Raw genomic sequence first — 24,610 nt, 5'->3', positions numbered from 1 at the left:
TGTTAAGTTTAACTAAAACTATAAATTCTACCTAGCCAAGAATCCGCTTTAGGCACATTAAGTCATAGAAATATTTTATTAAATTTTTAAGCTCAGAAAAAAAGATTTTTCAGTTTGTAGCATTGATATACAAGTAAAAATAGTTTCAATTAGACCAAAGCTATATTGTTATAACTTAGGGCTGAAAACAAAGTTACTCACAAATATAATAGCAGCACTAGCAGACCATTTTTTTCCTTAAAATTTACTTTGGTTTCTTTGAACTAATTCTCTACAGCAGTGTTTCCAAAACTGAGTTCCATGGAACCCTGAATAGATGTTCCACAAACTACTACTGGAATAATTAACAAGAAGACCACCATGAAACAGATGACCTTTACATCATCTGCCCTTTAGACCACAAGGTCTAAAATGTGAACTTTTTTTTTACCACCATGTGAATTAATCACTCTAAAAAAAAAGCCAAGTGTTCTGTTAAATACTCGAATGTGTGAAGTGTTCCGTTAAGGAAAAAATTTGGGAAACACTACAGTGTACAGCTAAGCAGCCAATAAAGAACTAAAATGGAAAGTTTTGTAACAAACCATTATGACCAATATTACATTAACTTAATAAAACTTACTGAGTTCCTCCTTTGATTTAGTGATATCATCCAACTGGATGTTGGTCGAGTGGAAATCCAGTTGGATATAAAGATGGTACAACCAGAGACCCTGTTTGAAGTACACAGGATAAGGTTAAACCAAAGAAAACACAAGGCATTCAAATGAAACAGGATAAAGTTGACCTGAATTTAACTCTTTCAGTGTGTATTGTATTGATAAAAAAAAAAGCAGTTTTCAGGAACGAAAAAAAATTTAGAAGGGAGGTAGAATTTTTAACTAACTAGTTTTTTTATTTGATTTTATTTTAAAGGAAAATGAATTGGCTACAGAAGTGTAATAATTGAAATAAATTATTCAAGAGAATATTTTTCTAATTAACTTTAAACTGAGTACAAAAAAAAGAAAATATATAAGAACTTGATTTGAAAATCTATACACTGAGAGATGTAACCTTAAAATTATAACTAAAAAGTATTGAAAAATCACAAAACTAAACACATTTTATCACTTTAAGTTTCATAAAAGATGAACAAATACACTAGGCCTTTGTATTAACATTTTTCGGGTCCCACAAATTAAACTAAAAAAGAGGAACCACTAACACAATGCTGTCTTTTTTTTTAAAAAAAGCATGTTGGTCCTGCATCCAATTTACAACAAAAACAAAGAACAATCACTCTCGAATCCAAAAAAAAAATAAAACAAATAAAAAGTTTAATATTAAAAAGATAGCAAAATAAATATTATAGTTGATGATTTTTGATTTGAGGCACATCGGCACAATTTAGGCCATGTCGTGCCTTAATAAATATTATATATCAAGTTACTCGCGGAGAGTAACAGTGCACTCGCCAGTGCAAGCAAAGTTACTCATGAGAGCAACGCAGCACTGAAAGAGTTAAATCCTGGTTAGAACTAAAATATTGACTGAGATTGAGAGAACAACTAGCTAGCTTATAAATGTGACCCTATTGTTAGAACATATAAGTAGCCTACTTAGTACATCATTTTTAAAAGCACAGTATGTATGTCCCATATGTATGTTCCATATGATCACATATGTATGTTCTATATGGTCCCATATGTATGTTTCATATGGTCCAATAGGTATATTCCATATGATCCCATATGTATGTCCATGTCAAGAACCAATATTGTTTTAATTTTTTTTGTTAATAAAAAAAAAACAAAAACAAAAAAAAAACACTAAATATATTTTACAGACAATTAATACAATAATTATAACAGGTGATTCTGTATTATACAATTTTAAATTTATCAATTTTGAGACACCGTATAAAATAAAAAAAATGTTTTTTCAATTCTACTCACTGAACTAATCAAAGCTGATATAGTGAACCAAAAACCCATCACTATTCTCTCTATCAATCCAAAATTCTGTTTCACTGTCAGAGAAAATAAAAATGTTGAAAGTTATATGTTCAGACACATGTTACAATAGAAAGACACCATTCATTGGAAATATACGAAAATTGGTACATTTTTTGACTAGCAGCATATTGTGACTTGTGAATCTTACAATTACTCACCATAAACAATCATTAAACCAAATGCAATCAAGATGATGATTAAAAACCTCAATTTATCAAATGACTGAGTGAACAGCAGATAATAATAGTGGCCAGCCTACGTAAGGAAAAAGAGAAACAAAAAACAAAAAACATTCTGAATGATGTTTATTATCATATTGCAGAAATGTTTAATAGAAACCTACTAAAACAAGGTCCATCTTATACAACTAAAACAAAATGTATATTATGAAAAAAATGAAAAAATAAAAAAAAAATGAAATTAATATAGCATTAAAAATAAACTTAAGGATGCCAATCCAGAGGTCACAAATTCCTGTCCTAATGCCTTAAGTTCATATACCTTCATTCATTATTGGCCCCAGAAACATAAACTTAATATCCTTTGAACTACAGACTGTAACATCTCTAGGGGAACTTGCCTAAAATCTAGACATTGCATTTTGATGGTACCTTTTGTTACTATTTAAAGTTAAATATATAAAAGACTTTTGATGAATGGTGGGACTCTATGGCTGAGTGGCTAGAGCTGTAGGATATTGAACAAACTCCATCACTGAATCTAAGTGGAGACTGGCATTCTTATTCAGCTGTAAAATAATGTACAAAACTAGATTTCTAGATGGAGTAAAAGAAAACCAACTAACCAATTGTGTAGGCCACATACACACAACTTAAAACATTGGCCATGGAAATAGGCAAAGAATGTTAGTCACTTTGCAAAAAAAAATTTGTTTCTCTAAGTCTTACAATTATTTATTTAATTATACTTAAGTTCCCTTTCAGACCTTGATATCTGTTGGGCAGATGAAGTTAAGGTCATCTGTTTCTTTGGCCAACAGTTAACAAGCAGGTTGTCATGTGGCCACCACAACAACCAACCGCCTTTACTTTCTTCAACTCATGTCAGGTACCCATTTGAGTTGGGTGGACTCGTTCACCCTAAAAATCCTGAAATTCAAAATCCCGGACACCAGGTTTGGAAGCCAAGCACTTAACCACTCAGCCACTGCACCCTAGACTTGTAAGTGATTACTATTATAACATTAAAAAAAAAAGTAAAAAAAAAAGTAAAAGTTAAGTAAATGTAAATTCTATGAAGCCAGATGATGTCTTCTATGACCAACTGTTAGATGGCCAGCACAATAACCATCTTTATTTCCCCAATATATGCCAGGTACCCATGGGAGTTGGGAAGACTCATCCTAAAGATTCAGAAGTTCAAAATCTCAGTCGCAATACCCCTCAGTTTGGAAGCCAAGCGCCTCACCACTCTGACCCCATGTGTAACATAATCTGACTAAATTAAAATTCTTATTCATACTTTTAATAACACTTTTTGAACATTGAAAACCATTTCTTAAGAAAGATCAGACTGGTACTTAACATGGCTGTTCTCTTTGCTTGTACTATTGTAACTACTGCAGTCTCACAATCACCACCTTGACAGCACAAACAAACTTACCTTAGTGGTTTGTATGATCCCTAACCCCATGGCCACAAGCATGACTAGAAAGGTGATTAGGAGGTGGACAGCTATCTTGCTACAAGTGTGTTTGTCTATCCAGTGCCTGAGTGACTCAACAATGTTGTCCACTATGGTCAGAGTGCCGATACACTGTCATACAAACACAAGATTCAACAGAATTAATTTCAATCCCTTCTTTCATATAAACTTCTATGTGTTGGCAATCATTTTTTCATTTTGCTCCAACATGTACAAAAAAAAAACCTGTATACAATCTAAGCAAACTTTCAATGGCATATTTTAACAAAAATATGTAATTAAAATTCTTAATATTCTAGATAGTTGTTTGTTTCCAACACATTAGAAGATGGGAAAACAAATTGCTAAAAGAATTCTCTAAATGTCCTTTTCTAAGTTGAACAAAAACCTCTGCCAACAAGATCAGTAAAATATGTTATATATAGAGAGATTAGTTTAAAGCTTTTTATCCCCCTTTTCCTTTTCCACTTTTCAAAATATTGAATTCATTTCAAGTACTTACCAAAAACATAAGAGTCAACAAGAAAGCTGAAAGATAGAACACGAAGCCATAGGCATGAGGGATTTTAAAAGTAGTGAAAGCCTCAGGCATCTGTATCATGATACGACTGATGTCTGATGCAACTGAAAATAAAAGTGCACAGAAGAAGACTCAGGATTTAGTTTCAAGCATGTTAGTGTAGCAACTTAATGTGTCACACTGACATGACACTTAATAACAAAACAACTATATATGCAGATATATAGACTGACAAACTGACTAGTTAAATAATAAAGGTCTTCTGATATATCTTTAGATTTTTTTCATTCTGCATAAAACATATATAATCAGAGGTATCTGCTTTTAACTACAGTTAATAATCTCTGCAAAAAGTGTTTTAACAATTTTTTCCTGTTTAGTCAAGCTAAATTAAAAATGTTCAGCTAAAACACACAAAAAAAAGGCAAGTAACTTGATTTTCTAAGATTGATATTTATGTAATTCAAAGAATATTTTCCCTGGATAAAATACTCACTAGAAAAATGTTGACCACTGTTTAGTAAATTGCCCAGGTATGGTGCCATGGCCAAATTGGGCAACTGACTAACAAGCACAAAGATAGCCACTAATGCAATCCATGTCCTGGTGAAACAAAAGCATGTTCATAAAATGCATTAGTATCAAGAATTCATATCATATTGTATAGAAGAAAGTGGTGGACTATAATTTTTCCAATACAATTTTTTTTTCTTCTAGTCTCTCATTAAACAACAACTTTAAAAACATCTTTAGAAATATAGTAAGTCTCAGGCCCAGAATAGTTCATTATCTTAAAGTAATACTTGTATTGAATGGTCTTTTTTAAATTTTACTTTAACATGCAGTTCAACAACTTTATAATAGCTTAAATGCTTATTTTTAGCTCAATAAACTACCTAACACTTATTAGAGTGCCCAAACTTAGATTTAACTAAATGGAATAGACTGTTTCACAGCTCAGTACAGGATGTACAATTGATGTAAAATTAATGTCATGACATTACAAAGTTAGAGATTAACTTATTTATCTTGAGATGTTTGAGTAGTATAAACTGGTAAGTGACCCTGACACTTGGTGTATGAGTCAAATAGTGCAGACGTTTGCATAACCTAATTTAGATGGTAATGGGTTGTGGGCTAGGTAAGATGATGTCATAACAACTTGAATTAAACGTCAAATATCATAATTCTTCGAACTGTTTAGCAATGGAGTTAACGACAATTCTGAACAGTTTAAAATATAATACGAGGTGCATAAATGATAGAGAAGAGTAAACTGTGTTGTGTTAAACTATAACTATGATTTTAACACAGAGGAGGGTTGATTATATTTGATAAGGTCAAGCTGTTTTTACAACATTGCTTCAAACATGCTGCTTCACTTTTTCTAGCTTTGAAATAGTACTTCCTAGCAGACAAAGCAACTCACATGTTCCTTATTCTCTGACTCTTGCCACAAAACTTCCCCATGGTGCAGCAAATGGGAGTCCACATAGGGAAAGTGTAGATGAGGAGTTTGAACCCTTTTAACCATTTCTGTGAAACAAGCATAAATGTATAGGACAGTCCCAAAGTAAATGTAGAGGTCTTGAGACATTAGGGAGTGTCATACTTTAACATAACAAAAACCATGTTACATCCAAAGCTTTATTACAATGAATGACATACAACTAAACACATAGTAAAGATCATGACAGGAAATATGGTCAGTACACAGTCTTACAAATGTAAACAAACACTAGAGGCAACAAATCAAATAAACAAATTTACGACAAGGAGAATGATGTTATGTGTGTTTGCTGTTTTCTACCAACTGAATGCTGGTTCCTGAGAACATGCTAGAACCCAGGCAAGAAGTAATAACTAGAATAAAAGTAAAATTCACTGTAGATAATTAATTAAACACAAAACTGATTTCCCGATCCATCCCCAGACTTCCTATTTTTTTATGTATCTAGTAAATAACCTTTTCAAGAACTGATTATTCTTTTTAACTATTTCTTGGAAGCCTCTATGCTCTCTCTTTACATATTTCTTTACCTAATTTGATTGGTTAAATTTCTTTGAATGTCTGGAAACAAATATTTTTTACCTTGCTGTACCATGGAAACTCCACCCCTAAGTGTACAGCCATGTGTGACATTTAGGTTAAACAAAATAAATGATAGGAATATTGCAAAAATCTTAAACATTTTACATACACAAGGTCTAACAGAAACATTATTCACAACTTAGGGAAAAAATACACACTAAAATTTTTTTTTAAAGATAAATTGTTCCTCTTTCTCTCTCTCCTAGTTGATCTCAATAATTTTTTCCTCTCCTTTTCTACTGACTGAGACATGAAGACTCCTTACTTAAGTATACAAGCAAGAACCCTACCTCTAAGACATCACCTTCACTTTCATGGAACATGTATAACGTCTTCAGATAGTCCACAGTGTGAGTATTGTTCAGATGGTGGTAGCCATAGCCCAGAACAGTTAACAAACAAGATAAAGCGGCTGGAGCCAAAAGAAACAGGATCTAGATGGACAAGATAACAGTAGGCACATAATTAAACAAAACAAATGTCAAGAACTTTTATTTTTTTTTTTACTTCCAACAATAAGTATAACTAGAACTATAATTACATATTGCTTTTCAACCAAGACTGAAAGCAGCACAGTAAAACCAAGTCACAGAGACAAAAGTCAAATGTTGAAACTCACCCAACCACAAACACGAGCACCAAACCCAACAAACAGGGTAACCAGGACCCAAACGATGGCCAGTGTCACAGGCATCAGTGATATTCCAGCCTTCCTGGCTAGGTCAGTAAACTGCCACTGTGGGAAGCCATTGATGTTTTGAATATCAGAGGAAACCTGGAGGAAAGCTTGCCTGAAAATAGATCGACATAAATGAACTACAGGGTAAAACTGTGTCACAATCTTCAGAGCTGATATTTTATACCCCTTAAATCTGTCAGTTTGTTGAAACCCTACACCATGGAACACATATTCATCTGCACCTAGGTTGTCTAGAGAACTTCAGGCATACTGATATAGATTAGGACTCAAACCAATAACCTGCAGCCTATGACTTTAACTAACCTGCACCCACAGATATTTACTTAAAAATTAAGTAACCAATGGACTCTCAATGGAGGTAACAACTAAAATGCAGCCCCTGGGCATCAGTTGTACTCACATGTTAAATTACACACAAACTTTCTCCCAAACTGCTTACATAAGCATACCTCAAATTAACCAATAAGAGACCTTAACTGTCAGTTAACTAGTAAAAATTATTTTAAATGTGGTGGTCTAAATGGTGTATACAAGCACAAGCTTATTTCAGCTTGTTATAAAAAAAAAAGGTTTAAATATAAATTTAATTTAAAAAAAAAAAGAAGAAGGGTCATCATATTTAAACCATTTGAAGTATTCCAACTATTTCTGGCTCATGAATGTAAGCTATATCACTTCTTTCTATTTTCTTATTGCTACTATTAATTATCAACAATTTGCATCTCTCACTCACAGACACACTCCCACAATAATTCAAAATGAATATTGTTTCACTCACTTGTAAAATATGTTGGCTGGTCGTGACATAGAAACACTGTAACATAAAGAGATCTTAATTATATAGAGTGATACAAAAGTACATTAGTTTTATCCAAATGTTACAGTAAAGTAAAGTTCCCCTTTCAGAGCTAGTGGACTAAAGGTCATCTGTTTCTGTGGCCCATGGTTAAAGAGGGTGTCATGTGGCCAGCTCAACAACCAACTGCCTTTACTTTTCCCCAACTAATGTTAGGTACCCATTAGAGCTGAGTGGACTCAGAGGTGCCCAAAGATCCTAAAATAAAAATCCCAGTCTTCACCAGGATTTGAACCCCGGATACCTGGTTAGAAGTGCTTTACCACTCAGCCACCCCACCTCCTAAAATGTTACAGACTGGTACATAAAATTTAAAATGTGTTGCTAAAAACATTTTTTTAGCAATGTAATACAAGTTTTTTTTTTGACTTTCTCTAGAAAACTTCATTTTACTCATTTATTTACAAGTTTTTGTCTTTTTATAATATTCAATTTTGATTTCCAGTTTTTTTTAATTACTGTTTAGTTCTTGTATCTAGTCTGCATGTAAGAGCCAGAAAACGTTGTTCAATGGACTACTAGAAAAATTGAACACAACTTTTTCAAGTTCAATCAGTATTTCCTCCATTTTACACTCCAATGTTGTAGACAAACATACCCTTGAGGGTCACAAGTCTCTTGATAGTTCATATTTTCACAGTTCCCCCAGATGTAGTCCTCTTTTGAGATGGCTATGAAAGCATAGGTCCCCAACTGGGCCACAAGAGGAGCCAAGGTAGACAACTGGAGCAGCAGATCAAACAAGGCAGCTATACCAACACCTAGCAGATACAAAATGATAGAAAAGAAATATATTATATATTATCATTTTATAACCTAATAAACAGATATTAATATTCAGCAGTACCAATGTGTAATGAGTTAAAATATAATTTTTAAACTGTACATAAAGGCAGGTTAATTTTCTCTTTTAAAGGTCAAAGATTTAAAATGTTGAGTTGCCAGTGTATATCTTTTAAAGAGTTACTACCAACTGATTTCATTGTGATACAGTCATAAATTGTAGAATTCAACGTTTCAAATATAATTTTTTTTTTAAAGCAAGACGAGCACAATTTTGAGGTTAACATGGTCAAAGGTTTTAAAGAAATGTGCCTTTATCATTGTGTCTGAGTAAAGCACATTAGGTTGCGTTTTTGCATTTGCAAGATATGGTTCAGTGTTTTGTACTGGAACATAAAACCAAATGATTGGGATCGAAACCCTCTACTGCTAAGCCATTCTTAGAAAACAAACTTTAACCCTAAACTCTAAAGTATCATTGTTCTTAAAGATTCTGCCCCGTCTCAAGATTAAGCCAAAACCAGTGACTCATTTGGGCGCATCCATTGCCTTTCGAGACAAAAGGAGCCATATATATACCCAATAGACCACTGTACTAAGTTCATGACAGTTTACGCTGTCTTCAACAGGACATTGTATATCTACTTTTGGTATTATAAGTTCACTTTTTATGAATGCTTTTAAAAAATATTATATATATATTTTAAATCAATTTAATTTCTGCAAATGCTTACATCCATACAAAAAACATTTTAAAAAAAGCTAAGACTGCTTTACTGATCCTTCTTGGATATGTTATGATTACAAGGACCCTTTTCCGAAAAATGTTAACAAGATAAGAATAATGCATGTGAAGCCATGATGAATAAAAAAATTGAAAATATATTTAAACGCTATTAAGACAAGCACATTTCAAACAATCTTCAATTGTGGGAACCATGGTCGAGAGACTAAGTACACTTGAACTTGGCTTGTCTTGGCTACCTAAGAAGGGGGCTGAAGGTTCGTCTCGAGCAGAGTTGTGTTTAATTAGCGCCTACAGCATGCATGGAAAAACCTTCTCCCAGATACCCCCTCCCACTAGTCCACAAGTGAGATTGGACCATAGTGCTCTGTAAATGCTATAAATATGAAAGTAGCATTATATATAAGCAATAATAATAATAATAATTATCTTCCAATGGCTTAAATAATTTAAAAAAACAATATGAAAGTAGCTTTTAAAAGACATTTTTCAAATTTAATCAAAAAGATGAAACTAAAATTATCCAATCCATTAAATGAATTTTATACAATACATCTAAGGTCTGGTAGTCCTCACTGAAGACAAAAATAAAATTATAATGAGAACATTTCTTGTTCTATATGCAGAAACAAAGTTATATAAGAACTCTTTCTTTTCAAGAATCATTTAAGAATGGAAATGGTTTAACCCATTTTAACTCTTTAAGAAACATGAACTTCATTTCACACCTGGCAATAGGTATGGTTGAATGATATACAAGTTTATAAGAGTTAGTCTTTACATTAATATAACAAAGAATTCTTGTTCTATGAATACAATTTTTGCCATTAAAATCTCTTTAATGAACTAATTATGAAATTATTTCCAATCTAGTTAGTGACCAGTAAATTTATAAATATTAGACCTTAATTAAAATTTATTATAAATTTACCTTTCCAGAATGGGAAAAAAAGGGAAAAAACTCCCACTAGCCCTCTCTGCAGGTAGCCTCCTAGCTTGAGCTGCACAAAGACAGCAGGGACGCCTAGTAATACCAATGGGACATAGACTGCCACCACCGTCAGTCCTCCTGAAACACAAGAACATATATTCAACACTTTTCTTAAATCGGGCCACTGGTAACAGCAAAGGAGTGCCTACACTACCAGGTCTATTGAATCTTCAGACATCCATTTAAAATTTTAAAAAACTAGCAAAAAAAATTCAGCACCCAACAGGTATAAAAAAAAAAGTCAATAATAAACATATCAAGTTGAATATAATTATAAAAGCAAGTGAAACATAAATATAAAAACAGGTGGAACTTACAGATAACTCATATATAAACATAAAAACAAGTCAGGGATAAACATAACAAAAAGTTAAACTTACATAAATATAAAAACAAGTGAAAGAAAACAAGTCAAGCGTCAACATAACAAATGTTGAACATAAATATAAAAACATGACAAACAAACATAAAAACAAGTCAAAGATAAATATAACAAGATTACAAAGATTACAGAAGTGGCCCCCGTCGGAGTCGGATCCCTGTCTGATCCGCCATTTCGCAAGTAATATTCAAGACATGATTTTATTTTGATGGTCAAAAGTAATAATAGTTCAAAGATTCATTTGAAAAAAGATTTTTTTTTTCTGTTTTCCATGTTTAGGATGTTCCTTCTAAGTTAAAAATAATTAACTTCTCGCTGGACGACAGAGGATGGCAGCGAACAGGGTATGAACCCGAGACCGCTAACCGCACGGCCAGGCATTGCTCTTAACTTAATAACAAACTGGCAACAGACTAATAGCCTATTATTGATAAAGAGATATATTACACATTACGGCATGACATATATATCTACTAAATCTAGATCTATAATATAAATTTGGAATAATTTAGATGTAATTTAGATTACATTAATGAAAAAAAAAAAAGCCTAGATAATCTATCAATAGACTGAATGCAACATAAAATTTAAAAATAGTAGATTAGTTTGAGTATATTATAACATTCCAATATTGATCTAGACGTTTGGAAATCAAAATCTAGAGATTGAAATTCCATATCTTGATCTAGTCTACATCAGTCTAAACTAGACCTAGAAATTCTAGATCTAGAGTCTGCAAAGATTTTAATTAGAATATAAATCCAGTTAAAAAATCTTAATATAGTGTAAAAAAAATCTAGATATTGGTGCAACGATTGAGTTCTTTTAGCATTTTATTTAAAGAATTAATTCCATATGATGTCAAAGAAAAACAATCTACTACGTCACATGGCCTAATTAGATTAAAAAATGTCTTCGTCAATACAGCCAGTTATCCAGGGTTCATAGATATTGGATGCACCGAGTGAGTTCTTTTAGCATTACATTTAAAGAATTCATTCATATGATTTCAAAAGAAAAAAAAATTCCATCACGTCACAATGGGCTAGTAACAAAAAAATGTTTTTATTAACAAGAGAGATTTAATCAGGGTTCATAATCCTAACCAAAGAAACAGATGACCTTAACATCATCTGCCCTACAGATCACAAGGTCTGAAAGGGGAACCTTACTTTTACTTGAATGTTTTAAGGAGATATGCCAACAATACAAACAAAACATTGAACACAGAAACAAGGGTAAGCAAAGCTAAGCTCTTACCTTCAGGTGCATAAATGAATGATAAGTAGCAGGAGTAAAAACAAATGACCACAAACTCCACTATGTTCCAAGAAGGAATGTCCAAGCTCATTTTGACGATTTCTGTATGTAGTCTTTACAAGGTTGTTAGATAATTCGATGTCAGTGTTGTTCTTTTTTTTTATTTCTACAACTTTCTCCGGATCAAGTTTCTTTTTTTTTTTCAGTTTTGTTCAAAAATGAAGAACAAGAAGTGAAAAAAAAATTAATATAAAAAAAGGAATGGCAGTTCGTTGAAAGAAAATGTAATACGTGTTGAGCAAATGAGTCACAATTCGTTACAGGTTTATCTTTGAATATCCGGTCGTCATAAAAAAAAACATGTTTTAAGAAGTCACAATTTCACTATCAAATTTGATGTGGCAATGCATCTCCAGATTCACCAGGCTGCATGAAGACAACTAATTATCTATGTTTTGAACCAACTGTGTTGAGCAAGATTCGTTTCTAGTGAGAACATTGTATAATCTCGTTCTTCCCTGGGGTTCATCTGTACAACCGTCTAGAATCTGAAGGTAGAAAAGACAAAATAAAAATTAATTAAAATGTACATCTGTTAGAGTTTAGTTAATAATAATGCTATGAATGTGTAGGAAAAACCAAAAACTTTACAGTTGTTAAAAAAAAATTTTTTTTTTCAACTGAGAAGACATAAATATTAAAAGAATAATCATTTCTTTTCTACAAAATGATAAAATGTAGGGAAAAAAATGAAATAAAAATACATTCAAATGTAACTGTTAATATGAAAAAAAGGTTTAATTTGTTTGATAAAAGAATAGAATATGAAGCTCCTAATTGTCATAAGACAGATTGTTTTTTTTTTCTTTTTAGCGGCCCCAGAAAGGGGAAAAGACCCTATTAGTTTTGTGTGGCTTGTCCCATTTAGATCTTGTAAACTAGAAAAGATAGTGAAAATCCGACATCACAATATTTTAGATCAGTCAAAGTTCTGATACAAAGGCTACTTTTTTCTTTTCTGAAAGTGAAAAATCTAATTTTTTAAATCACTTATGCAAGCAGTTGTTTCATAAAAATACACCACTTTTACAACTATTCACTATTAATAGTAACAAACACTTGAGGCTCTTTATTATGGGAGGTGACTATTTGCCATATTTTTAACACATTTATGCAAACAGTGTTAGATTTTTATCAAAAAATATTTTTTTATATATTTATTGTTAAGTTAAGTAAGTTCTGTTATACTAAGTACTATAAAAAATGTTTACTATTTTTTAAAGAGAAAAAATCTATTTACTATGCATACAAGTCAGACATAATTTAAAACAACAATTTATAAGTAGTTTTTCATACTAGTGCGTGAACTGCAATGCCTCAAACAAAATGCAAAACACTTAACCAAAGAAAAAAATTATTATTTTTTTTACGGAAATGTTTTATTCTTGAGGAATAAGAGATTGGCCCTTTACAAAACAATTAGATCAATTAGATATTCATTATAAGACATCAGTTAGGCCAAGTTCACACCTAACTTCACATTCACTTATCCTTTGGTCCAATGGGGCACCACACAAGATCTGTTAACCTTTTTCTCCATTATTTTCTGTCATTTGTCTTTGATAGAATTTCATTCTGATAATATTGAAACCTGCCTTTTTACCTGCCTGGGTGGACCACTTCGGAGACTGATTTTCAGTTTCTGTTTCTACACAAACTGACTTTGTAACCTTTTTTGGTTGTTGTTTTTAACTACCAGTATAATAAATGTAAATTATTTTTAGACTAATTTATGTGATGTGTTATTCATTAATTTTTTTAAATGTGTATAAATTCACAGTTAATAGAAAAAAAAATGGATGAAATGAAAGTTTAATTAAACTAGAAAATTGCATTTCAAATGACCGAAACTAAACAAAGGTGTGGATGCTTCTTGCATGAGATAATTAACATCCCAATCAACTATTTGGTAACACAAATTCTTCATCTATTTTGTTTATGAGACTTGAACAAGACAAACTTCAAACCATTTTTTTAACCCCCAAATGCTGAATGAATATTTATTCAAAACAAAAATAGTTGACCTAGTTAATGAATGACTGTATCAAACAGAAGTAGAAAACAGTGTTCCTGTTTCTAGACCAGCAGTCACTGATGTTTGCGTAGAGTTATGTCATGTGTTTATCAAGCGAAAGTGATCTTGGAGCTATTCATTGATAAGTGCTTCAATGACTCTGGCAGACATTTCACTGAAGCAGGAAGCTAATAACTCACTTAGCAACAAACTCTATGAAGTGGTTTTAGATCACTGTGACAAGCCAAAATGAATAAGAATTATTTTTTTTTTGTTAAAAAATGTTCAGAACTTTACTGCACTGATCAATGAGAAACAGTCAAGTACAATAGAAAGCTGATGAAAAAAATACACAAGAAGTTGAACCCAAACCATCTTAATAGACTTTGTAGCAAGTCACATTATAACTCCATTTCTAAAGTGTGCTAAAATTGTAGTTAAAGTCTAAAAATATCTAAACAAGCGATTGAATCCTGCCAACTCAAAATAACATTCCATCACATTGTTTACCCATCTGTCATGAAGTGGGATCAAGCCAGGACAAAGTGAGCTCTCTTATACAGTCATAAGAGGAAGCTGGCTCAACAAACAGTACATTGTATTTATCTTATGATCTATTGGTTTATCAAAGGAGTCCCAATTAACACTGAATTTAATTGTTAGATAAATACATATAGTCAATCACAAAAATTGTGTTGAAAATTGTGTTTGATGCTCAGACAATATAAAAATATTTTGAAACCTGACAGAACAAAATGCATTATAATTAATAACAAATCTTCTATCCTCACATGAAACAAATTCTCCATTCTGATAAGGAAAAAAAAATTTCAATGACAAGTACTCAATTATTTGTACTACTAGGCAATTTATTTTAATGCAACAGTTACTTAATTTCATCTCAGAAACTTAGAGAAAGTACAAGTAAATAGACTTCAAAGGTCTGCAGTAAGCATGGAGTTACCACCAATGTTAATGTCATCACAGCTTGGAACCTATAATGGTATTAATTAATATGAAATCAAAGAATGTATCAATGGAATAGATGAAGGTCTGGTTGAGTAAAAACTGAAAACTCAAATCTGGATGTGATAGCTAAAATACTTTTCCCCAACCTTTTTTTTTATTAAATGAGAAATAATATATGGAAAAAATAAGATTATTATCATTAAAAGTACTATCAAAGTGCCTTATTAAACATCTAAGAGTTCCAGCTCTTTTAAAACCGTGTATTGTTTGTGAAATGTTGTCAATTATAGAGTACAAAAAAGCTACTGAAACCTTTCACACTGAATAGAATATAAAGAATTTAATTGATATTTTTTAATGCAGATAACTGTGTTCCTTAAAGGCAATAATCTTCACAGACTAAATGTATATAAATTAATGACTTAATGGCTTTATATCACAGATCACAGTAATTTTTTTTTAATAAATTTTTGTAATCAAGTACATTAAACAGATCATTATAGAAATAACAAAAATTTTCTTTGACTATCTCAGAGGCCTAAAATAGTTTTACTTACACTCAGGTAGCAATTAATAAAACTCAATTTAACATATCAGTGAGGAAAAAAAAAAGGTGTATATTCAAATAAACATAGCCACTAAAAAAAACTGAGTTTAAAGTTAATCCTGGCACACAATGCTCACCTCTGTGTGCTGGCACCATACACACTAGAGCTTAGAACAAGGATCAACCTTAACACAACCACACACAAGAACACAGGCACAGTGTAACTAAAGCAGACAGAGCTGATAGGACATGTCACTAGACCATCCTGGACAAGCTCACATATCAATACAGTATTCAGGGAAGCGCTCAACACAAACCATGGATATTTACTTCCTCATATGAAGGAAAGGGAGTTACAAATTATAGTTTGGATATAATAAACAAATATAAAATATATTTAAATTATTTAGCGGTACATAGTATCTCTGTCTTCCCCAACATCATAAAAGAAAATGGGTTCAGTATAAACCAGAAAATTATTTTAAAACAAGAAAAATAATATCGAACCTATTACATCATTATTTAATTGCAGTGAAGACAACAATGTTTGCCTGCATTCAGAGTTCTTGTTGCTACACAAACTTATATTAACAAGGAAAATGGGGTTGATATGTAATTTGAAAATTTATATTAAAATTATTATTTTTTTTATCTAAGATGAAGGATGAACATATGATCAAGTTTAAGATTGAGTCATCTCTAAATTGTGTAAAAAAAAAAAAAAAAAAGAATACAGGCAAACATAAATGTTTCATTCCCTGTAATCAAATAATCAATTTTTAACATGTGACCTTTGACATGAAGTTTGGGTGTCAGACGTGTGGCATTAACCCCCCCCCCCCCCCCCAAAAAAAATGGTTGTAAATACGTAGTAAACAGTAACAACTGAAAGGGCAGAGGTCATAGATCATATGGATAATTTTCTCCAAACAGAGAATGTTCAACACAGGCTGTTTTGCTGTAATTTGGATAAACATTTTAAGAGACTGATGAAATGATTGCTTTAAGTTCAGGGTAAAATTTAAAAAAAAGTGAAGTTAAATTATAAAAATGTAAGCATAAGGAAAGTTATCTTAAATCTGGCATCAATGTATGGTGTTGGTGTGTAACACAATAGCACACTATCCAACTGTTCAGTCAAATCTGTCTGGCCAAAACTTATTATCACACAATGGATATCAGGTAACATTTTCAAGCACAGGACCATACAGTACCAGACACAAAAAAAGGTTTAGAAAATACTTCCTTTGGGTGTGAAGGGCAGAATTATCAAAAGGGATAAAGCAAAACGTACACAGAGTTATCATTTCTTTTAAATTTCCTTGACAAATATGAGCATGGAGAAAGGGTTGTCCAAAGAAAAGCTGGCTGGACAATGTATAAGTATGGACTGGCCTCTCTCTTGAAACACTGCTAAGAACAGCTGTGAAAAAATTGGATGTACTTGGTTATGTCAACAGTCAAAATAATTGGGAAGTCTTTTTTAGTGTCCTTGGTAAACCTTTTTCAACTACTTCACTAACATAAATGGCTATTGAAGCTCTTCATCATTTAAAAACATGCTAATGTACAGTCAAGTTTAAATTCCTAATTAAAAATAATACTGCTTTATAAATTAATCAAAAGATGACAGCCAAGCAGATTCCTAATTCAAGTACTGTAGTCAAAAGGCCTTGATTATAAAAGAGTCATTAAGAGATCAATTAATGTCGGGATTTTTATGGTTTTAGCTTTGAGTTAGCAAACAGTCAAATCAAACAACAGGCAGACCAATTAATTTAATTTAAACTGAAGGGAAATTCAACTTAAAGGTGTGTGGTAAAAGCATCATTCAATCAAAAGTCAAACAGGCAAGACAGTATTTCCGCATCAAGAATGCAGTGAGCAATCTACATTCAGATCACATCACATCTACAACAAGAATACACATTTATATCCAGAACACAGCACATCTACCACAAGAATGCACACTTATATCCAGAACACAGCACATTGCAACAAGAATGCACATTTATATCCAGAACACAGCACATCTGCAACAAGAATGCACATTTATGTCCAGAACACAACACATCTGCAACAAGAATGCACATTTATGTCCAGAACACATAGCACATCTGCAAAAAAATACACATTTATACACAGAAGACAAAAATGTGCACTGCCTACTTACAAAGGGTTAAAAGGAGATGCTATCACATCATTTAAAATACAATTAGTTTTTTGTTTTTTTTATTACAAAAATACATTGTGAAACTAATATAGTTTTACAATATTATACTCTAGAGACAATAACAAAAACAATAAAACCTTTTTTACAACACAATGTCTCTTCTTTATATCAATTAATTCATTTGTATGATTTTTATTTCATTCCTTAATTTATTTACAGCAGAATGGAGTTCTTGTTTTATTCTTACACCTGACAATCCCACACATTGTAGTTCTTACAAAATGTATCATAAATTTTCATTTTCAATCATTTAGGGGCCTGGGGGGCTTGACCTCTTAATATTTAATTTTTAATGTTAAAAAAAACCCTCATTTGGCCCCCCCCCTAAAATGGAAGCCCAGGGAGATTTTCAAATTCTCCTCTCCCCCCCTCCCTCAAATAATACAAATAATAAAGGACACAAGTATTCAATGATTTATGAAATATCACATAGGAGGGACATGTGTAAATAGTTTACAAATAGTGGTTCATAATTATTAATATGTTTAAGAGCACCCTTACACTCTATGAAAGAGTATGGAAACAATTCAATGACTCTTAGGTAAGGTCTATCAAGTGGTGCTTCATTTCAAATGTTGTTTCACACACACACGCATGCACACACACACACACATATATATATACACACACACACACATACATTACATTCACAAGCGCGCATACACACACACACACACTCACACACATGCGCGCACACACACACATATACATACATACATATATATATTAGATATACTTTTTTATATATATGTCAATAGACAATACAGCTAGAAGAAAAGACTAATAGATCTGATCATGCAATTATGAAATGAAATGAAAGTGAACAAAAGTACATACTTTTTTCAGTCTCTAACTCTGTAAGGCAAAGATGTCTAGAATATATATTCTATATGAAAAGATCTTCCTTTGAAAACCAGTACATTAAAAGTTAAAAATCTTAGCTTTCTGCATTAAATGAAAAAGACTTTCCACTAGCCTGGATGCTAGGTATCCACTCAGCATGAAGTAGTGTATAGACTATTTTAAATCAGGCCGTAGTTTATATAAACAAACAGTGTGAACCAAAGTGAGCAGACAGCATGATGTCATTCGTCTTCATCCTGTCACACTACTGAGTTGGAGTTTGAAACCAACAGAAAGAAACAATTGAAACAGCAGCAGAAAATTACAAACAAGCTTATCCAATAAGTCACGCTTTATTTTTTTTTTCAAGTAACACCATAGTCACACACTCACACAAACAAAACTTACAGGATGGGTAGGGGAGTGGTCCTTGTGTGTATGTCACAAAAACTGAAATAGTAATACAAACAGAGACTGCCCCTGCTATGACTATCAATTGTCACTATTAAAAGAGCACTAAGCTCCTACACAAACAAATTAGGAATAGCAACAGATAAAATGTGTATTTAAAAGCAGAGTTGGATATTCAAGAGATACATCTAGAAAAACTAATTAAAAGAGATAAATAGGAACATCAAAAGGTCATTTAAAAAAAAAAAGTGTATTTTAAAGACTAGTTTAAAAAAAAAAAACTCACTAAAAGAATAATTAATTTTAAGCAGTTGACATATTAGTCAAGATTATTAAGCACCTAAGACCTAAAATGCCTCACAGAAAACCACAGGAACTATACCATCAGTCAAAATACTTTAACTTTAATAAGAAGACAAACAAACAAACAAAAAACAAAAAAAACAACATTTTGCTTTACTTTAAACAACTTATGGAGCGATTATTTAAAAGCCATATTTCTTTTTAATGGAGCATTTTTTTCCCTGTCTCATTCCTGTTTAAGGGAACTTATTAATCTACTAGTTGATAGGCCTTTACATCTCAACTTAAAAGATGGTGAGCAAAATGTTCCGAAATATTTATTTATTAAACTCTTGAATGAATAATGCCTACATATGGAAATACCCAAAGACATATAGTCTGTTCAAGATAAATATTTTCTAATTCTCTACCCAAATTTTCTTTTGAATGGTAAAATATGTTTTATTAAAAACAAATTTTGTTTCATGGCATAGTTTACAAAATTTCGCTAAATCTGATAAAGATATTAGCTTTTTATGAAGTGAAAAAGACAAATAATAAAGAACAGTAGACACCACCTGGGAGGAGGCTTCTGAAATTGCCAGTGACAGATCTTTGTGGAAACAGCTTGCCGCCCAATGTGCCAAACAGCACGGGAGGACTTAAGTCTAAGTAAGTAAGTAAGCCAAATTTAAATGTATATTTTTACTTTGAAAAATTATAACAGTCAAACTAGAGTTTTCTCAGTGTGGTCAACTAGCTAGTAGTTCTCTTTTCAACAATATACTTCAACTATCAAATTTCTAGGAAAGTCGTAAGAGCTTTTTCAAGATCCGAGTACAGGTTCTTCTCATCCACCAACCCACCCAGAAGTTTTTTTCCACAAAGGTATCAGCTGAATAGAGACATTGTAAAAAATGAGGCTCTGAAGTCATCAATGTCTAAGATGCATTAATAAAAACACAACACACCATTCTTCATGAAAAACAATTGATGCAGTTTGTGCTTTAAATGTCTGTAAAAAATTATGTCTTAAATAGAAGATTATGTTGAATCTATTATAAAGTATACAATCAATGAGTGTCACCCTGTATTGCTGTGCCTTCAGCATTGGCCTCTAGCCTAAATGTCTTCGGATAAGGGACCCAGGAAAAAAAGTTATACAAATGTAAAGTTTGGCTTTCTTGCATACAACTGGAGAGCTATTAATCAGGTCAGTGGAAGGAAGCTAGGACAAGAATTTCAAGAAACATAATCTCAACTCTAATGACAACACAAATAACACTAGATGAAAAAAAATATTTGGTAAAAAAAGTAATATATTTAAATAAATAAACTCTAAGCTTAATACTTTTTTTATCCTTCACAGAGGACATAAAACATATATTATAAATATTGATGCATATGTTTATACATACATTTATGAATAGATTAGCTAATATAGTGCTACATTACTGTTGGTATATATGATTATTTTGTCCAGAATACTCTTAAACCTATGAAACAAATATATTTCAGTGTAACACCTCTCCTCAACAATACACTTTTGGCCCTTGTATATTCAGTGGAACAGTCAGTATTACAATAAAATATATATATTCACAAATTAATCCACTCTTTAATTTTTATTTTTAATTTGTCAGTCATAGATCTAGAGAAGCACCTTATTTAGAATAATTTGAATTTATTATAACCCACCTTTACAAACTGTATTATACACCACCTCCCAAAAAATATGTATAAACACTATAGTTATAATGTTTTGTTTGGTGTAATGCACAAATGGTAAGACAAATTTAAACTTAATGGATTATTATAGGAATAGGGATATTTAGGGGCCAGTGTCTTGTTCAGGCCTCTTGATAAAGAATGCTGTTTTGAAAAACAGTGAATCAGTGCATGAGTGGTATTTTTGCTTTTATAGTAGATTATTAAGACTAGTCTAGATCTAGTAGATGATCTAGATCTAAAATCTAGAGAATTGATCTACTCTAAATAGAATCTAGTATAAGAGTAAGGGATGGTTGTCGGCCACCCGGTTTTCATCTTGCATATCGGTCACCTCACTGTATTATTATTAAATCTTCTTTATTTGAAAGTTTACTACACAACTTCCTCATAAATATTGCGCAAGCACCATTTTGTCAGACTTCCGACACGTACATCTCCCTTTTTCATTGAGAGTAATTAATTTTATCTGGGGTCAAAGTTGACTACTGTAAAACTGACCTTTTTTTACCAAGGGAAGAAGAGATAGGGTCTGGTGTTAGCACGATTTTTAAGCCCCTAAATTGTACAAAGAAATGACTACGCCTATCAAACTGGACAGTTTAACTTCCTCCCCCGCAAAGAACAATCTACAATTTTCGAACTAAGAACAGGACACACACCACTATTAAATTACCATCTGAACGAAATAAACTCCAAACCTCCCCTTTGCAGACACTGCGCCCACCCCTTTGAAACCATAAATCACAACCTTTTTGAATGCCCCTCCCAAATCCATCTTAGGCAGACCCTACTTCACTACAGCCCAACATAACCAACACCCTGTATTGCAGTGCTGAACAACTGAAGAAAACAGCACACTTTTTTTCCTAGGCACAATCAGCAAAAGAGCTCACAGCTCAGCAGCAATAAAACTGGCTAGAAGAAGAAGAAGCCCCTAGATGCATTAGCCACTTAAAACCCAAATATAATGCTTCTAAATAGTCAGAGAAACAGATACATTTCACAACCCAGATTCTCCTTTCCCACTTCAACATGTAAATAGGGGGTGGCCAATAAGTTTTACCTTTTCTGAAAACATATGGTCATATGACGCGAGTCATCAAAGGGAAATAACTTGACACAGTAAAGTAGGGGGAAATAAACAAATTTGTTGTTTTTTTTTAAACAATTATATGAATAATTTTGTTGTTTGTCAAAATAATATAGTACAAAATGTATATTTAATTTATGCATGTGTTCTTGTGTGTGTTTGTTACATGTTTTATTAAAAAACAAATTCATAACATATTTATTAAAAAAAAAAGCTAATGTGGTGTATGCAAAAAATATAACCATTTCTTTTAAACCATTTAATAGGCAACAAATTTGTACAAATGTTATGACACTTGAGCGTATATCCTTATACAATAATAGATTGGCATCAATAGGCAGCTGAAAAAGAAAGTCACAGTAGCAATATCATTGTAGACCTCTAGCCTACAATTATTGATCGACCAGGTGCACTAAAGCCCTTTGTGTGAAACATCAACATGCACTGGGCTTGTGATAAGTATATACCCACTATGCTATGTGTGATCTAAGAGATTGTCGAAATCAAAAGAGAGTATGAAGCCTCCTCCACCTCCCTTTTTTTCCATGTCCCCTAAGCATACCATAAGAGTGGAGACTATCTACAAAAAAAAAGGTGAGAAAGAGCAGGAGACTAGCGATTATCAATTGAACAGTTACTGGTACCAAAAAGGCTAAGGTGAGACAGGCACGCACTGCGCTAGTGGAGCTGTGCTACGGGAAAAAAAGTGCCCCATAGAGACAATAAGGTAGAGTAGAGAAAAGACTCCTCCTCTTCTCCCCCGTAACAGAGATGATTTTTTTCTCTAGTGCGACCAGCTAGGCTAGGTCCAAAGTAGTGGCCTTGGTGTGACGTCAGTTACAAGCCATGAATGAAAGCGTGGAGAGTGGGAAATGTGATTTTATAATATGGCTTGTTTTGTTGCGCTAATGTACACAAAAATAAAATTAAGGGAAAAAAATCATGTCGAAAACTTTTACGCATCAGAAAACCAACCTTACCCCTATTCACATCAGATTTAATTTTAACTATGTGTAGTGATACATTACAAAATAGCTATTTTTATAGACAAAAGCCTTGAAAGGATGACAAATTCATTGACGACCTCCGTTTATTCAAAGGTCAGACCATTACGCAGTTATGAATTATGAAACTTAAAAATGGCCGGAGATTGGCTTAGCCGGCTTAGCCTTTAGCGTGGCCGATAACCATCCTTTACTCTAGATCTAGATATATTTAGTACTAGAGTCTAGTAGTTAGTTAAGTTAGTAGTAGTACTAGATTTAGAAAGTTAAAAAAAAAAGGGTATGCTTAGTACTAGAATCTAGTCACTAGTCTAGTAGTAGATCTAGTTTAACTAGTTAGTTAAGTTAGTCTAGACTCTAGAATTTTAAAAGTAAAAGACTGTAATTTATTTACTAATAAAGACTAGTCTAGAATATAATGCTTGTAATAAATAGTTACGTCTATAGATCTAGTGGTATTAGTATTACTAACTTACACCTAAACTAACAAGGCAAGGCTAAAAGTTTAACACAATAAGTGACAATAAGAATAACAACACTGACAACAGATTGAACAGTAAAGGAGGAGTCAGTCAGGTCAGCAGCCTGCCTTGTCATATCATAAGTTAATCATTAATGTGTTTAATCAAATCTAAATCTAGTGTAGAACTTGTGTCGACTATTATAGGTTTAGAACTAGATTTTAGAAATAAGTACAGTAGATTTCTACAGACTATCTATTCTATTACTTTAGTATTACATGCTTTGTAATGTATTGTAATCAATGCACTTTTCTTTCCTGCTTTCATTTCTGATTTCTCCACATAATTATTTATATTCCGGTTTTAGCCTGACATGCGCAGTAGTGAATAGATACGATCGCTGGCCTTGGCAAGTTTTTGTGTTTTTATATTCAAGATCGAGATTCTTTTCCGTAAAGTAGATTATAGACTCTAGTAGAGTCACAATTGCGGAACAGTTTGCTTCTACTTATAGTTTTCTTTTTTTTTTTTTGCCTATTCATTTTCTGATAAAAATAGATGCATTATTTAGTTTTGCAACACATATTTAAATTTTACATTCAAATCGACTGAGATATGGTCAGTCACAATTACGGAACATAATTTTATTAAGAAGTCACAATTGCGGAACACGGTAAAAATGTCGGAACAAAGCATATATAAAGCACAAATTAATTAGTCATATATGATAATTGAACTCCATATCCTTTACATTAATTTTAGTTGTATTAAAGCTTAAGACACGCATTGTCACTTTTAGGTTCTCTACCTCTTGTAATTGACGTCACAGTGTTACACTACCCTGATTTTCCTTACAAGGTTTTATTTTCCACTATTCTTTAATTCTTATTTGTTATATTAATATTATATATAAATTTGTTTGTAAAATGTTTTACATGCTTCGGATGTTCCTTCAGAGCTGAAGATAATTACTT

The 24,610-nt window shown here is 32.2% G+C and overlaps 1 protein-coding gene across 5 annotated transcripts in view; it reads right to left on the bottom strand.

The window, feature by feature from the left end:
* LOC106069830 (sodium- and chloride-dependent betaine transporter-like) overlaps nucleotides 1–23,997 on the bottom strand; it is a 31,857-nt gene extending 7,860 nt beyond the window's left edge. Inside the window, exons 1-14 of one of the 5 annotated variants that reach the window (XM_056016613.1) lie at nucleotides 23,904–23,997; nucleotides 11,992–12,539; nucleotides 10,290–10,427; nucleotides 8,429–8,591; nucleotides 7,753–7,788; nucleotides 6,894–7,065; nucleotides 6,565–6,708; nucleotides 5,612–5,718; nucleotides 4,679–4,785; nucleotides 4,165–4,286; nucleotides 3,621–3,773; nucleotides 2,156–2,252; nucleotides 1,938–2,011; nucleotides 623–713 (exon numbers count right to left, since the gene is read on the bottom strand). In XM_056016613.1, coding sequence (XP_055872588.1) covers nucleotides 623–713; nucleotides 1,938–2,011; nucleotides 2,156–2,252; nucleotides 3,621–3,773; nucleotides 4,165–4,286; nucleotides 4,679–4,785; nucleotides 5,612–5,718; nucleotides 6,565–6,708; nucleotides 6,894–7,065; nucleotides 7,753–7,788; nucleotides 8,429–8,591; nucleotides 10,290–10,427; nucleotides 11,992–12,082 — 1,495 coding nt within the window. In that variant the 5' untranslated portion in view covers nucleotides 12,083–12,539; nucleotides 23,904–23,997. Of the gene's footprint in view, nucleotides 1–622; nucleotides 714–1,937; nucleotides 2,012–2,155; nucleotides 2,253–3,620; nucleotides 3,774–4,164; nucleotides 4,287–4,678; nucleotides 4,786–5,611; nucleotides 5,719–6,564; nucleotides 6,709–6,893; nucleotides 7,066–7,752; nucleotides 7,789–8,428; nucleotides 8,592–10,289; nucleotides 10,428–11,991; nucleotides 12,540–15,591; nucleotides 15,612–15,718; nucleotides 15,870–18,651; nucleotides 18,972–23,903 lie in introns of those variants that run through there. The other 4 variants (XM_056016615.1, XM_056016614.1, XM_056016612.1 and 1 more) reach the window with 4 other exon arrangements.
* Between the last annotated feature and the right edge of the window lie 613 nt (nucleotides 23,998–24,610).

The sequence above is a fragment of the Biomphalaria glabrata genome, chromosome 18 (assembly GCF_947242115.1).
Source record: "Biomphalaria glabrata chromosome 18, xgBioGlab47.1, whole genome shotgun sequence".
Lineage (NCBI taxonomy): Eukaryota > Metazoa > Mollusca > Gastropoda > Planorbidae > Biomphalaria > Biomphalaria glabrata.
This window is presented reverse-complemented; position numbering and strand designations above follow the sequence as displayed.